At 51.5% G+C, this 12,239-nt stretch overlaps 1 protein-coding gene across 1 annotated transcript; it reads left to right on the forward strand.

Annotated features, from left to right (window-relative positions):
- The first annotated feature begins 1,080 nt into the window (after positions 1-1,080).
- Positions 1,081-11,847, forward strand: WDR87 (WD repeat domain 87). The gene is made up of 5 exons (XM_046682185.1): positions 1,081-1,155; positions 2,055-2,225; positions 2,611-5,492; positions 5,975-6,243; positions 6,611-11,847. Exons 1-5 carry the CDS (start codon positions 1,081-1,083, stop codon positions 11,845-11,847), a joined length of 8,634 nt encoding a protein of 2,877 aa, XP_046538141.1.
- Positions 11,848-12,239: the final 392 nt, after the last annotated feature.

Here is a 12,239-nt window from a genome sequence, read left to right on the forward strand (position 1 = left end):
AGTATGGGTTGGAAGGAAATAAATACTTGTCTGAGAACCCAGCCAGCCTAAAAACAGCAATCCAAATTGTTCGTTGCTTCAGAGTATACTTTAGAAGGTATTCACAGGAATTATTTGATCTTTGCAACAATCCTGTGAAGTAGGCAAGACTGGCATTTTCATTTTACAAATGAGGAAAACAAGCACATCGTCAGACCAGTAATGACAGGCTCCCTGACAGAGGGAGCTTCTTAAAAGTGGGATTTATTCACAATCCAAACAGGAAAAGTAGAGGTTTGTCCTCATGAAGGCCAGAGAGAAGGGCCTGGGGGAGAGGATGATGACAGCGGACGGATCCCGCGTCAGAGAGCCGCCCGGTTCCCCGAGCCTGGGAAAGCCTGCACGCCCAATGGCGGGCTTCTCTCTCCAGCCGCGCTGGGGGGGCTGACTCCTACTCCTGGGTGCCCCTTATCTCGATTTCCTATTTCAGGAGGCAGACTTGACTGTCCATGGAATCACCTGGGGAGCGTGTTACACGTGAAGGTCCCCGGGTCCCACCTCCGGAATTCTGCTTCAGTGGGTCTAGGGCGGGACCTCGGGATCTGCATTGGAAGACGTACCCCCTCCCCCAGGACCTGGTGCAGGAGGTCCGGGGACCATACTTGGGGAACTCCCAAGTCCTCGCAAAATGCTCTCTGGACACACCACCAGCAGCAAAGAGCTATGATTTGCCTGTGGCAGTACACCTTTCTAGCCCCTCTCTAGGTTTCTCTGCTTCCCTCACTCGGAGTATCCGACTGGGCTGTGACAGCCCACATGAAGATGCAACCGCTGGCTCTTTCACTCCCCACCTCCCAGCCTCAGTGTTCTGTCTGTAAAATGAGGTGTTACCTGTCTCACTGGGCTGTAGCAAGGGTTAAATGAGAAGGTGTGTCTTACGCATGGTTCCCGCCATCCAAAAAGAGTCCAATAAACATGAATTCATGAATCTTGCCTTCTCAGTCCTAGCTCCTCAAATAGCAGGAGTGGCTAAGAGGGCCTCTTTCGGACTCCCACAGGTTTTTAAGCAACGGTCCTGAGGACCAGGAGATAATCGAGGTGATGTCTTCGCCCCGACTCATTCCCCCGCTGAAGGATTTTAAATACCTCTTAAGTGACACCATAGAGAAAAGCAAGGTAACGTATATGTGGGACATCAACATGGTATTGGCCTTTATCTATTTTAATAGTTATGAGCCCTTCAGAGGAGCACAGGTTTTCCATGGAAGCAGGCAGGGTAGACCATAAAGACAGTTGTCTTACTAGGAAGTGGGCCATCACTTTCCAAATGAGTCCAGGGACCTATTGCAAGGACATTTTGATAGCGGAAGGTGAACACTTTGGAGCATTGTCAGAGGAACCAACCCTCTGGGAACAGAGATTTTTCTGAAGGAGAAGGGAGAAGGCACCAGAGAGAACATTTGCCAACCTCAGTTTTGCTGTGGGTGGCTCCGGGTAAAAGGATCCCGGGTGCACGTTTCATAGACCATGCTTGAGTACTGTGGGATAATATATATTGTATGTATGTTGTGTATATATTATCTTCCTCTGGCAAATTTAAAGGCCAGGTAGGGTGTCCTGAAAGTCAGTTTTAATAACTTAAAGCTGCACTAAGTAAGACTTTCAGGACACCCTGTTACATGTGGGTACATGGCGGAGCACTTACATGCCTGGGTAATCTGTTAAATGTGTCTTTTATGACATATGTACCTTTTAGACAGAAGGGAGAATGTCAGAGGACACGGATGGCCAACTTCATGTGGAGAAGAACATCGCTTTTCCCTGTGCTCACACTATAAAATGTGCCACTGCAGGCCCTGTAGGGGTTTGGTTCTCTCTTGTGTTGGGGGTTTTGCTACATGCTTGCGACGTGCACGTGTCCCACAGGTGATAAGCTGTGCATGTGAAGGCGTAACAGGAGTGGTCCTTGGGGTCGAGGCATGACTTTGGGAACTGCTTCAATTGTGACTGGTGTGAGAATGTATTTGGTGCACGTGGGGTCCTGGCCTCTTAGTTTATGCCATGCCTCTCCCCAGGAAACTTTAGATGACCCAAAGAATGAGGTAGTTGTGCTGAGTGACCGGTCCCAGATACTGTTCAAAGAGTCTCGCCATCCTCAAAATATGCCGCTCATATGCCATTACGTCAGTGATGCCAACTTCTTTGCCTCCCTCTCTTGGGTGACAGCAGGCACAAGGGAATTACAGGTAAACCCGGCTGGCCTTCCTTCTCCTTCTTAGCCCATTCTGTAGGGGCCATGCCCATAGGAACTCTCCGCCCAGATTGGCAAAGGCAGATATATCCCTTGAATGAAAGTGACCTGGATCCAGGACTCCCGCCCCTGTCCCTTCTCCAGTTACGGCCTCCATACTGAAAAGATTTCATGGTTCCCCTAAAGGACACTAAGGTTCGGGAACGAGTCCTAGGCCTGTGCTGCTTCTACAGTATTTCCAACCGCCATAACCGAGAGGTAAAATCCAGAGTGTTCCAATTCCTCCTTAGCACAAGAACAGGGAAAAATAGCTGATAATATTCTGCCCTTTCCTCTTCTGCTATTTTTTCTAGGCAGTTTCCATCTTTATTCTCTTCTAGGCTGTAGTATGGATGAAGAGCAAAACCGAGGACATGGTCGAGAAGAGAACGTTCTCCATGACCGAGCGATTGCCGCCCATCCAGTCCATGGTCCACACAGGCTCCTTTCATATCCTCGTGGTCTACTGCGGTGACCTGCTCCTGCGGCTCTTCGGGGACCACTTTCGGTCCTTCAAACCTCTGAGTCTAGTGCCCTGCCGCTTTAACATCAGCTGCCTCTGCTACGACCCGGAAATGAAGATGCTTCTGTCAGGCATCCTGGGAGCAGTGGTCACCTGGTTCATCGAGCGGAGCGGCAAGGGCCTCCAGATAGCCCACACTGTGTCCATGCCTAGCGAAGAGCTTGTCCAGGATATCACGTTGAATGGCCCCAACGGCTCCCTCCTGGCCCTCTGTGAGACTGTGGTGAGGATGCTTGAGCGCCAGGGCCGTGGCCGGCTGGCAGAGGTGAAGAGGTTCACGTCTACCACCAGCGGCTCCTCGATCACCTGCTGCTTCACTTGTTTCGATCAGGGCTTTCTCTATGCCGGAAACAAGACTGGGGAAATCCAAGTCTGGAGCCTCGGTCGGGGCCAGTCTCTCCACAGTTTCAAGGCCCATTACTTAGCAGTGATATGCATCCGCAGCCGGCCAGAAGCCCACACCCTGCTAACAGCTGGCAAGGAAGGCTTGATCACGGAGTGGAACTTGACTTCGGGGAGCCTGCTGCGGCGGCTAGAACTCGGCGAGGAACTGTATCGACTCCAGTTCATCGACAGCACTACCTTCTTCTGCCAGACCACCCACACTTTCTCCTTGCGCTCTCTGCCCTGCTTCTACAGCCTCTTCAACGTCTGCGGCTCCGCTCCCCAGCAGCTGCGTCGGGTCCGCTGTGGTCCTAACTGGTTCCGGATCCTGTGCACTACTGAGGATGGCTTGTTGCGTTTTGTGTCCCCGTTAACAGGGGATCTTTTGGTTCTCACCTGGCCCCTCTCAATCCTGGACCGGGCTATGGATTGGGCTTATGACCCAAATAAGGAGGAGCTCTTTGTAGCAACAGGTGGCCCAGAGGTGCTGGTGTTTGACACAACCCGCTGCCCTTGCCCAGCCAAGTATCTCTTAAGCACCTCACCAAATTCTCAGGACTTGGTGCAATGCCTGGCTTACGGGCACTTCCACCTGGGTCGGGGTCTCGAAGGACTGATGTTCTCTGGGCACCAAAGTGGTATGATAAGGGTGCTTTCCCAGCACAGCTGTGCCCGAATAGAGAAATTCGTGCACTTTGGGGCTGTCCTGGCACTTTCCACGCTGCCTGGAGGGATTTTTGGTGGCCGAGAAAACTCTTTGCTCTGTTCCTATGGAATGGATGACTACGTACACCTATCAGAAGCTGTTCTTGAGGGGGTCAGAGTACGTCTGTGGCCCCTTGCCAGCATTCTCAGCAGCTGTCACCTGAAACACCTGGTCCTCTTGCCCAAGTCTGTGGGTGCCATCACGGAGACTAACTGCCTGCGTCTCTGGAATTTCCATGACTTTCTGTCCTCTGGGTCACAGGAGGGCTCAGTGTTCATAGAAACATTGCCTCTGCACCAGTGTGCCATCACATCCTTTGACGTCTGCCTGTCCTTGAATCTTTTCGTCACAGGTGGTGTTGATGGCTCTGTCCGGATCTGGAACTTCCATGGCAGACTTGTAGCCATGCTGGACTCGTCACTGCACTTTGGCCCGCTCTGCTTCGCCAATGACCGGGGAGACCTGCTTGTGACCTTCAACCAGAGTCTTTATCTGGTGTCCTGTTTAAAGCTGCTCCCCCCAGCCATGCTGGTTCGCCTTTCCATTATCAGCATGACAGATGAAGTGCTCGAAGTCCCCAAGCCGTTCCTACCAAGCTTCTTCTTCTCCTTTGAGACCCTGTTTGTGCCCAAGTATAGCTACCTTGGACAAGGGCAACAGGAACTAGTGGGGCTGGAGAGCCTTGTCAATAAGCGGGCCATTGCCTTTGACCACACTGTGCCACACGTCATAGAAGAAGATGAGGAAGGGAACACCATGTTACTGTCTACCTCCAGACACGAATTCTTACAGAAGGAGGAAATCGAGGGGACGCAAGCGAGCAAACCTCCTCCTCCACATTATGTGGTTCCTCCCCAGTTACAGCTGACTACCTGGGATGGACTCAACCCCTATCAGATATTGCGACATTACTTTGGTCATGGGCGTAAATGGCCCTTCGCTCCTGATTGCTACATCCCCAACTCAGTGATTCGTGCCCGACTTTGGCCAGAAGGCAGCCCGATATACCTACAGTGCAACCTGCACTCACCTGTGCGCGAACTCGAATGGGACAAGACTCATCAATTCTTCTTCTGGCACAGTAGGGTAAGAGCTATAAGTGATGCAGGACAACATCCAGAAGAAAAAGAGGATGAAGACTTCCTAGAAATGAGAATGTCTAAGGACATGACCTACAATGTCCTTACAGACTCAGCAAACCGCAGTTGGCTGGGAAGAAAGATGAGTGAAGTAGCTGTGAACAGCCTGGTTGAGACGCTCCTCAACGTTATGACCCACGCTCCTCCACTGAGGTACCAATGTTGTATCGGCGTGCTCGGGCAAATCTTTGCCTCTTACCAGGTGCCTCCATCCCTGCGTTCCGAAGCAGCCCATTGTCTGCTGGATGACACAGCCAATTCCAACCCACTGATCCGAGAGCTAGCCTGGGAAGGACTGAAGCGTCTAGGAATGATTACTCGTCTCTTTGCCATGCCTCTGGCCCAAGGACTAATGGACAAGGACCAAAGAGTGAGGAATAAGGCCCTGTCCCTCATGCGTGAGACCGGAATCCACTCTAAGACCTCGCTCTTAGACTTGATCCATAACCGAGAGACTTTCCGGGAGATGCAGTAAGTCCTTTGTGCCTTCCTCAGTTCTTTACTAGCTTCAGTTTGCTTCTCGCCCTTCCCCATTTTGCCCTTCCCTTGCTTTGCCATCCCTTCATCCCTGCTCACCAGCTCTTCCTGGGCTTTTTCCTTCTTCACAGTCCTTTTCCTTTCCTAGACTGTCTTGACCATCCCCTGACTGCTCACCCCTTTCTCCATTTCTTCTCCTATCCCTGTCTCCTATCCCTATCCTCCTACCTCTTCAAGTTCCCCTTTCCATCCTTTTATCCTCCCCCTGCAGCCCCCATGCAGCTCACTCCATTCATTGCCATCTTGGCTCCCCAGGCTTTTTATTTCTTCTTGACCATCCTTTCCCTCTACATACACTGTCTGTCTCTGTTGGCCACTTTGCCAAGACCCCTGCCTCTCCACAGCAGCTGTTTCCTTCTCACTCTGCCTCTGGTCCCTGATTCAGCGTGGTCCTTCCTCTCCTTTGACTTCCATAGGCAGGAAATGGTTGGGGAGGAACCCTTGGACCATCTGCTGGGGATGCGGGCTACAGATCTCCAAATCCTTCATACTCAAGTGGAGCAGCGACTGAGTGGAGACCTGACCTTGTCACAAGGAGCTGAAAGGCCTTCTTTCTCTTTAGAAGTCCCCAGGGCTTCTGAACTGTCTGATCGCAAGCAAGCTGATACAGCTCCTGAAGAGTCTGAGGTTGGCATCAAGCCCGGCAAAGGTCCAAGACGAAGTCGACCAGGAAGCAAAAGGCACAGTATGTACGGGGTGATCTGGCTCATGCCTCGGGGCCCTGAGAGGCGGGGCAGTTAGGGCTAGAGTGGGTCAAGGGATATCAGCTAGGAATCGAGATAAGTGGAAAGATCTTTTCACGGAAAAGAACCTTACCAAGGAAAAACCCACCGAAACTCAGAGAGAGCCCAAGGCCTATCTCCCTAGGATTTGGGGGTGTGGGGCACTGGGAATAAAGCAAGGAGAATGCCTTTTTTATTTTTTAAGGCCTCAGCCCCCTCTGTTGCTCCTTCTTTTATGGCAGTTCCTCTTGGTTCACACCAGATGTTGGGAAGGGTTTCATTTAAGCCTCCCGTGCATTCCTTATCCACATCTGCTGATTTTCCCCACAGCCCGCAAATGGTTGCGAAGCCTCAAGAAGACAAAAGAGGCTGACAGGGAGCCAGCTCCCTCAGAGGGTGAAGAGGCTGCGACTGAAGCTGTGCTGCCTGAGGGGGAGGACGTGGCCATCTACTCCACACGGTCCTCCATCCTCAGTGTACTAAGGATGTCCAAAGACGCTGAACAACCACCTCCAGAGAAAGACACCTCAAGGGATCAAGTCGTGCTCAGCCTGAAGATGCTGAGGAAAATCCGTGACAAAACAGGCAAGAAGAGAGCTCAAAAACCAGTCAAGAGGCACAAGAAGACAAAAATAGGTCAAGTTATAACTGAGGAACCTCTGTCTCCCGAAAGGGAAGCCCCAGTTGTGAGGAGGATGAAAGGCAAAGGGCGAGGTGCGGCTGGAGCGCCTGGCCACAGAGCTGCCTCTGTGTCCTGGCGGGACGATCTGTGTCGGCTCCTGACCCTGAGGATAGCCGGTTCCCAACCGCAAATGTTAGACGCTCTAAACACCGAGCTGGTGACCATGGCTGAGGAGGTGCTGGCAGATCAGCAAGCCAGCTGGGACCTCTTTCGGGAGATCTGCCCCCTGTTGAAGCAAGAAAGCGATGTCCTGTTTGAGGACCTCGACTGGGATGTAACCTGGCCAGACGAGAAACCAATTTTTTTTCACGAAGGAGCGATTAGAGAGGATGCGGTGATCGCAGACATGGAAGAGATACTAAGGGAGCAGATGCACGAGCAAAAGGAAGCAACGGGCACGCAGGACTTGCACGAAACCCCCTTGATTTTCAAAAAAGCCAAGAAAAAGAGAGTTATTTTTTTAGAGCCAGGCGAGCTAACCAAGGGCAAACGAATATCGAAGAAGGAGAAGAAAGCCTTGAAGAAGCCCACTAAGCCAGAGAGAGAAGCAGCCCGGCAGGAAACACAAGTGGAGAAAAAGGAGGTGACAGTGACCAAAAGAGAGCCGGACGTGAGTAAGAAAATGAGAGAAATGGCCAAACGGCAGTGGGAGGTGGTTGAGCAAGAAGGAAGCCCAGTTCGGGATGAGAGGAGGCTGTCGTGGCAAGAGTGGAAGAAGTCCTGGGATGACTGGCAGCGGGCCTCCCGTGAGTCAGGGATGTCCTGGGCTGAATGGAAGGAAGCCTGGGACAGGAGGCATCTTGGGGAAGAGGAGAAACCACAAGAGGACAAGAAGAAGCTACTCCCAGAGGAGGAGAAGCCGTATGAAGATGGGAGGAAGCAGAAATGGGACGAGTGGGCAGCGATCTGGGAAGCAACGTTGTCAGCCAGGTCCAGGGATCAGGTGCTTGAGGATGAGGAGGAAATGACCTGGGAGGAAGAGGAGCTGTCTCAGGAGTGGGAGGAAGCGGAAGAGCTGGTGACGGAAGAGCAGAGACAGATCCAGAAAGAACATAAACAAGCCTGGGTCGAGACGAAACGAGCGCAAGCAAAAAGAAAGCGAGCCCAAGAGGAGAGGAGGCTGGCACAAGAAGAAGAGAAGCTGGCCCAGGAGGAGAGGAAGCTGGCCCAGGAGGAGAGGAAGCTGGCGCAGGAGGAGAGGAAGCTGGCGCAGAGAGACAGGGGTATGGTCCAGGCACAGAAGAAGCTCATTCAGAAAGAGGAAAACCTGGCCCAAAAAGAGGAGAAGATAAGCCGGGAAGCAGAGAAATTGGCCCAGAAAAGGAAGAAACTGGCCAAGAGATTGGAGAAACTGGCTCAAGAAGAAGAGAAAATGGCAAAGAAAGGAGGGAAGCTGGCTGAGGTAAAAAATGTATTCGTCCAGAAAATGGAAAAACTGGCCCAGAAGGAGCAAGATATAGCATGGCAAGAAAAGGAACTAGCCCAGGAACTGGAAGAGCTGGCGTGGGAAGAGGAGGGACTGGCTTTGAAAAAAAAGGAACTCAATCAGAAGGAGAAAGAACGGCCAGAGGGAGAGGAGGTACGGGCTCAGAGAGAGAAGACACTGGCCTGGCGAGAAGAAAAACTGGCTGAGGAAAGGGAAAAATTGGTCCGAGAAGAAGAGCTGCTGACCCAGGAAGAGAAGAAACTGGCCCAGGACAAAGAAAAACCACGTGAGGAAAAGGAAAGACTTGCCAAGAAAAGGGAAGAACTGATGAAAAACCAGGCAAAACTGGCCCAGGAAACGGAGGAACTCACAAAGAGTAAGCTGCTATCCCAGAGGAGGAAGACTCTGATTCAGGAGAAGGTGGAATTAGCTCAGAGGAAAGAGAACTTACTCCAGCTCAAAGAAAACCTCACTCAGGACAGAAAGAAATTAGTGCAAGTAAAGGAGAAACTGGACAGATACAAGAACAAACTGACACAGTTAGAGGAGAAGCTGGTGGAGAACAAGAAGAAACTTGCCCAGGAAAAGGAGAAACAGGCTGAAATAGAGAAAAAGCTGACCCAAGAACAGGAAAGTCTTGCTGAGAAACAGCAGCGACTGGCCCAGGACAAAATGAAATTAACTGCAGAGAGCAGGGCAGTATTTCAAGAACTGGAAGTGCTCCGAGGAAAGTCGGATGTTGCTAAGGAAGAAAAGGCGTTGGACATGGAAATGAAGAAACTGGCTCAGGAGAAGGTGAGGGTGGCTGAGGGAAAGGTAACTCTCTCCAAGGGAGAGATTAAAGAAACCTCAAGACAGAAGAAACCAACTAAGGATGAATTAGACCGAGTTAAGAGGAAATTGTCACTAGAGGAGAAGATACTGTTACATGAAGATAGGGTAGTGGCCACAGAGAAAAGAGACATTGCCAAAGGAAAATTGGAGCTAAGGAGAGGAGCGAGAGTGTACGCCCAGGAAGAAAGGAAGCTAGCCAAGGTAGGAAGGAGATTGGCTAAACACAGCAAGGGCGTTTCCAAGGAACCACTAAAAGCGAGCAGCAGAGTCTTGAAGATACTTCAAAATCTTATCCAACAAGAAAGGAAACTAACCCAGGAAGAAATAGAGATGACAAAATTAAAGAGATCCCTCTTGGCTAAGGAAGGGAGACTGAGCAAAAAACGGCAAGCACTTGAGGCCAAGGAGTGGGGTCTCTCTGAGGATCAATCAGAAGTGACTGAAGATGAGAAGAAATTGGCTAAGCAGCAGAGAAAACTGGCCAAGGAAATAAAGAGAATGACAAAGAAAGAGAAACAAATGATTGAGCAAGAAAGGAGACTGGCCAGGCAACAGAGAGAAGTCGTAGAGGAAGAAGAGGAAGAAGAAACACCAGACGAAGAGGAGGTGGAGCCATTCCTTAAACAGAGGTCAGAAAAGAGCAAGGAGCTAAAGACAGTTGATGTGGTCCAGGAGGACGTGGGAAGTGAAGAAGAGGGCTTTGATGAAGAAATGGAAAGCCTGTTAGATGAAGTGGAGCGAGAGAGTTTGTCTGAGGAGGAGGAAGTGGAGGAGGAGGAGGAGGAAGAGGAGGAGGAGGAAGGGAAGGAGAAGAAAAAGAAGGAGGAGGAGGAAGGGAAGGAGGAGAAAAAGAAGGAGGAGGAGGTTCCGGAGGAGGAAGCGTTTGAGGAGAAGGAAGAAAGCATGAGTGAGGAGGAGACAGAAAGTGTGAGTGATGAAACAGAAGAAGAACAGAGCAGCTCGTCGGAAGAAGAGGTAGACAAGGAGAAGGAGGTAGACAAGGAAAAAGAGATCTTCGAAAAAGAGAAAGTGTTGAAGTTACGAGAGAAGAGAAGAAAGGACCTACAAGAAAGAGACACAATCCTTGCTATCGGGAAAAGAACCCCCAAGGTCAGACGCAGTGCTATCAAACTGGACCTTCTGAGGAGACCGTCCAGGAAATTCATCTCAGTAGCTCTGGGGACGGGGGAGGTGGGGCCGGGGCCAGAGCCAGTGCCTAGGAAACAAGTATCCTGGGGAGACAAGGCCACTTATCTCGAGGCATTCAGGATATTCCCAGAAGCAAGGTTTATCGACAGACAAGAAGAACTCTTGAGGAAATATCAGCTCACGCCTCTGCAAGTTATGGATAGAATTTTGGAGTCCGAAGAGCTGCACTTAATGTCCCCATATTTATCCCACATTTTGAGGAAGACCGTGGAAGCTCAGAAACTCCATGGCAAACCACTGGGGCCCAAGTGGCGGTGGCTCTTGCAGTATCACCCATCTCTGCTGACAGAGACTGAGGTACAGTTACCTGTGCCCCACATCCTGGCTGAGGAAATAGACACAGAGGCGAGCCTCTCAGACGGTGAGTGGATTCACCGTGTCCTAGAACGCATGGAGGCGGGAGAACAGCTTTCCAGGCATAGTTTCCACAGATTGTGCCAGCTGCTCAAAGACCTCACCTCAAAGGGCAAACTAGAGTGGATGCATCTGCCCATCCTTGAAGCCATAGTGTACCGCCACAGGCAGGCCCTAGAATCGCGAAGCACAGGTGTCCCAAAACCCAGGAAGGAACCCATGGGTCCAAAATACCTGAAAGTGATCCCTCCTATCAAAGGAAAGGAAAAGGAAAGCTGGCCCAGACCTTTCCCTGTCCCAACACCAAAGCTGCCATTAGCTACCAAAAGGATTCCAGACCCAAAGGCTATAAATTGGCATCTTCTAGGAGAACCTTACAGGAGCGCGCGGGCAGAGCAGACAGCCAGCGCTCTCAAGGAGATGGAGATGCAGCGCTCCTATCCTGCCGCAAGAGATGTTTCCCCAGGTGCCCACGCCTCCGTGGAAAAGCAAACCCTAGCACTGATGTTCCAGAAGGACTTCTGGGCTTTGAAGGATAAGGGCAGGTTGCCCAAGTTGCCCAAGTTGGAGAAGAAGCCACAGCCTATCCCTAAAGAAAAGGAAGCCGTGCCTCAATGGGAGACATTTGTGGCACTGTACCACGTTCTGCGGATGTTGCAGCAGCGATATGCAAAAGACAGGGCTACTTGGATGGAACAGTTCCACCAGCTCATGGACCTGTACCAACTTAAGTCGCCCCGAATCCAGAAGCTGCTACAGGAGCTGCTACTGAGAGAGGAACCCCAATCCCAAGAGATCATCTATGAAGAGGGGCTGAAGGCCACGGAGCTGGCTCCCGGGGAGCGCTTGTTCTACCGCTTGTTTTGCGGTGGCCCTCATGCCCGCAGACGTCCTCTGGAGTTCCAGGAGGTGGTGGCCCTCCCCGGGCAGAACAACGTGCGTACCATGCTTCCCATGGGCATCGCCCAGTATGGGATCTTAGAACTTGCCTGGAAGAGCCTGCCCCATGCTGATTTTCACCTCACCAAGGAACTGCCCCACGTCGTGGCTCCGACCCCCTAATTTGGGACTGACGGGAGGTCAGGACTTTTCGTTCCCGCCTGGAGAAAGGCCTTGTGACCAGAATCTAGACCTTTCTCTCTAGGGCCCACACAGAGGTAGAGCCAGGCCACAGCCCTCTCCCTACCCAGCTCCAGAAACCAGGTTTTGTATGTGGAATAAAGAGGAAGTTCTCGTTTGCAGCAAGCACTGTGATGCGTCCCTTTTCCTCAGGCTGCTTCTCCAGAAAGGCGGCCAGGGAGACCAGATGCCCACGTGCTCCTGGGGACGGGAGACTTCCCAAAAGCCACTGGTGCTCACCCTCCGGAGGCCTCTTCCTTCCTTGCCTCCCACCTACCTCCCCTAAAGACTATAGGAAGGAAAGTACCTGGCACAAAAAAGAATGGATATTTGGC

Source organism: Equus quagga, chromosome 13, assembly GCF_021613505.1.
Source record: "Equus quagga isolate Etosha38 chromosome 13, UCLA_HA_Equagga_1.0, whole genome shotgun sequence".
Lineage (NCBI taxonomy): Eukaryota > Metazoa > Chordata > Mammalia > Perissodactyla > Equidae > Equus > Equus quagga.

Bases quoted from the DNA above. Each gene is read 5' to 3' on its own strand.
- WDR87 (XM_046682185.1), top strand. From the start codon at position 1,081: ATGTCTTCGCCCCGACTCATTCCCCCGCTGAAGGATTTTAAATACCTC. The intron at 5,493-5,974 runs GTAAGTCCTTTG...TGACTTCCATAG, and splicing joins GAGACTTTCCGGGAGATGCA to GCAGGAAATGGTTGGGGAGG. The intron at 6,244-6,610 runs GTATGTACGGGG...TTTTCCCCACAG, and splicing joins ACCAGGAAGCAAAAGGCACA to CCCGCAAATGGTTGCGAAGC.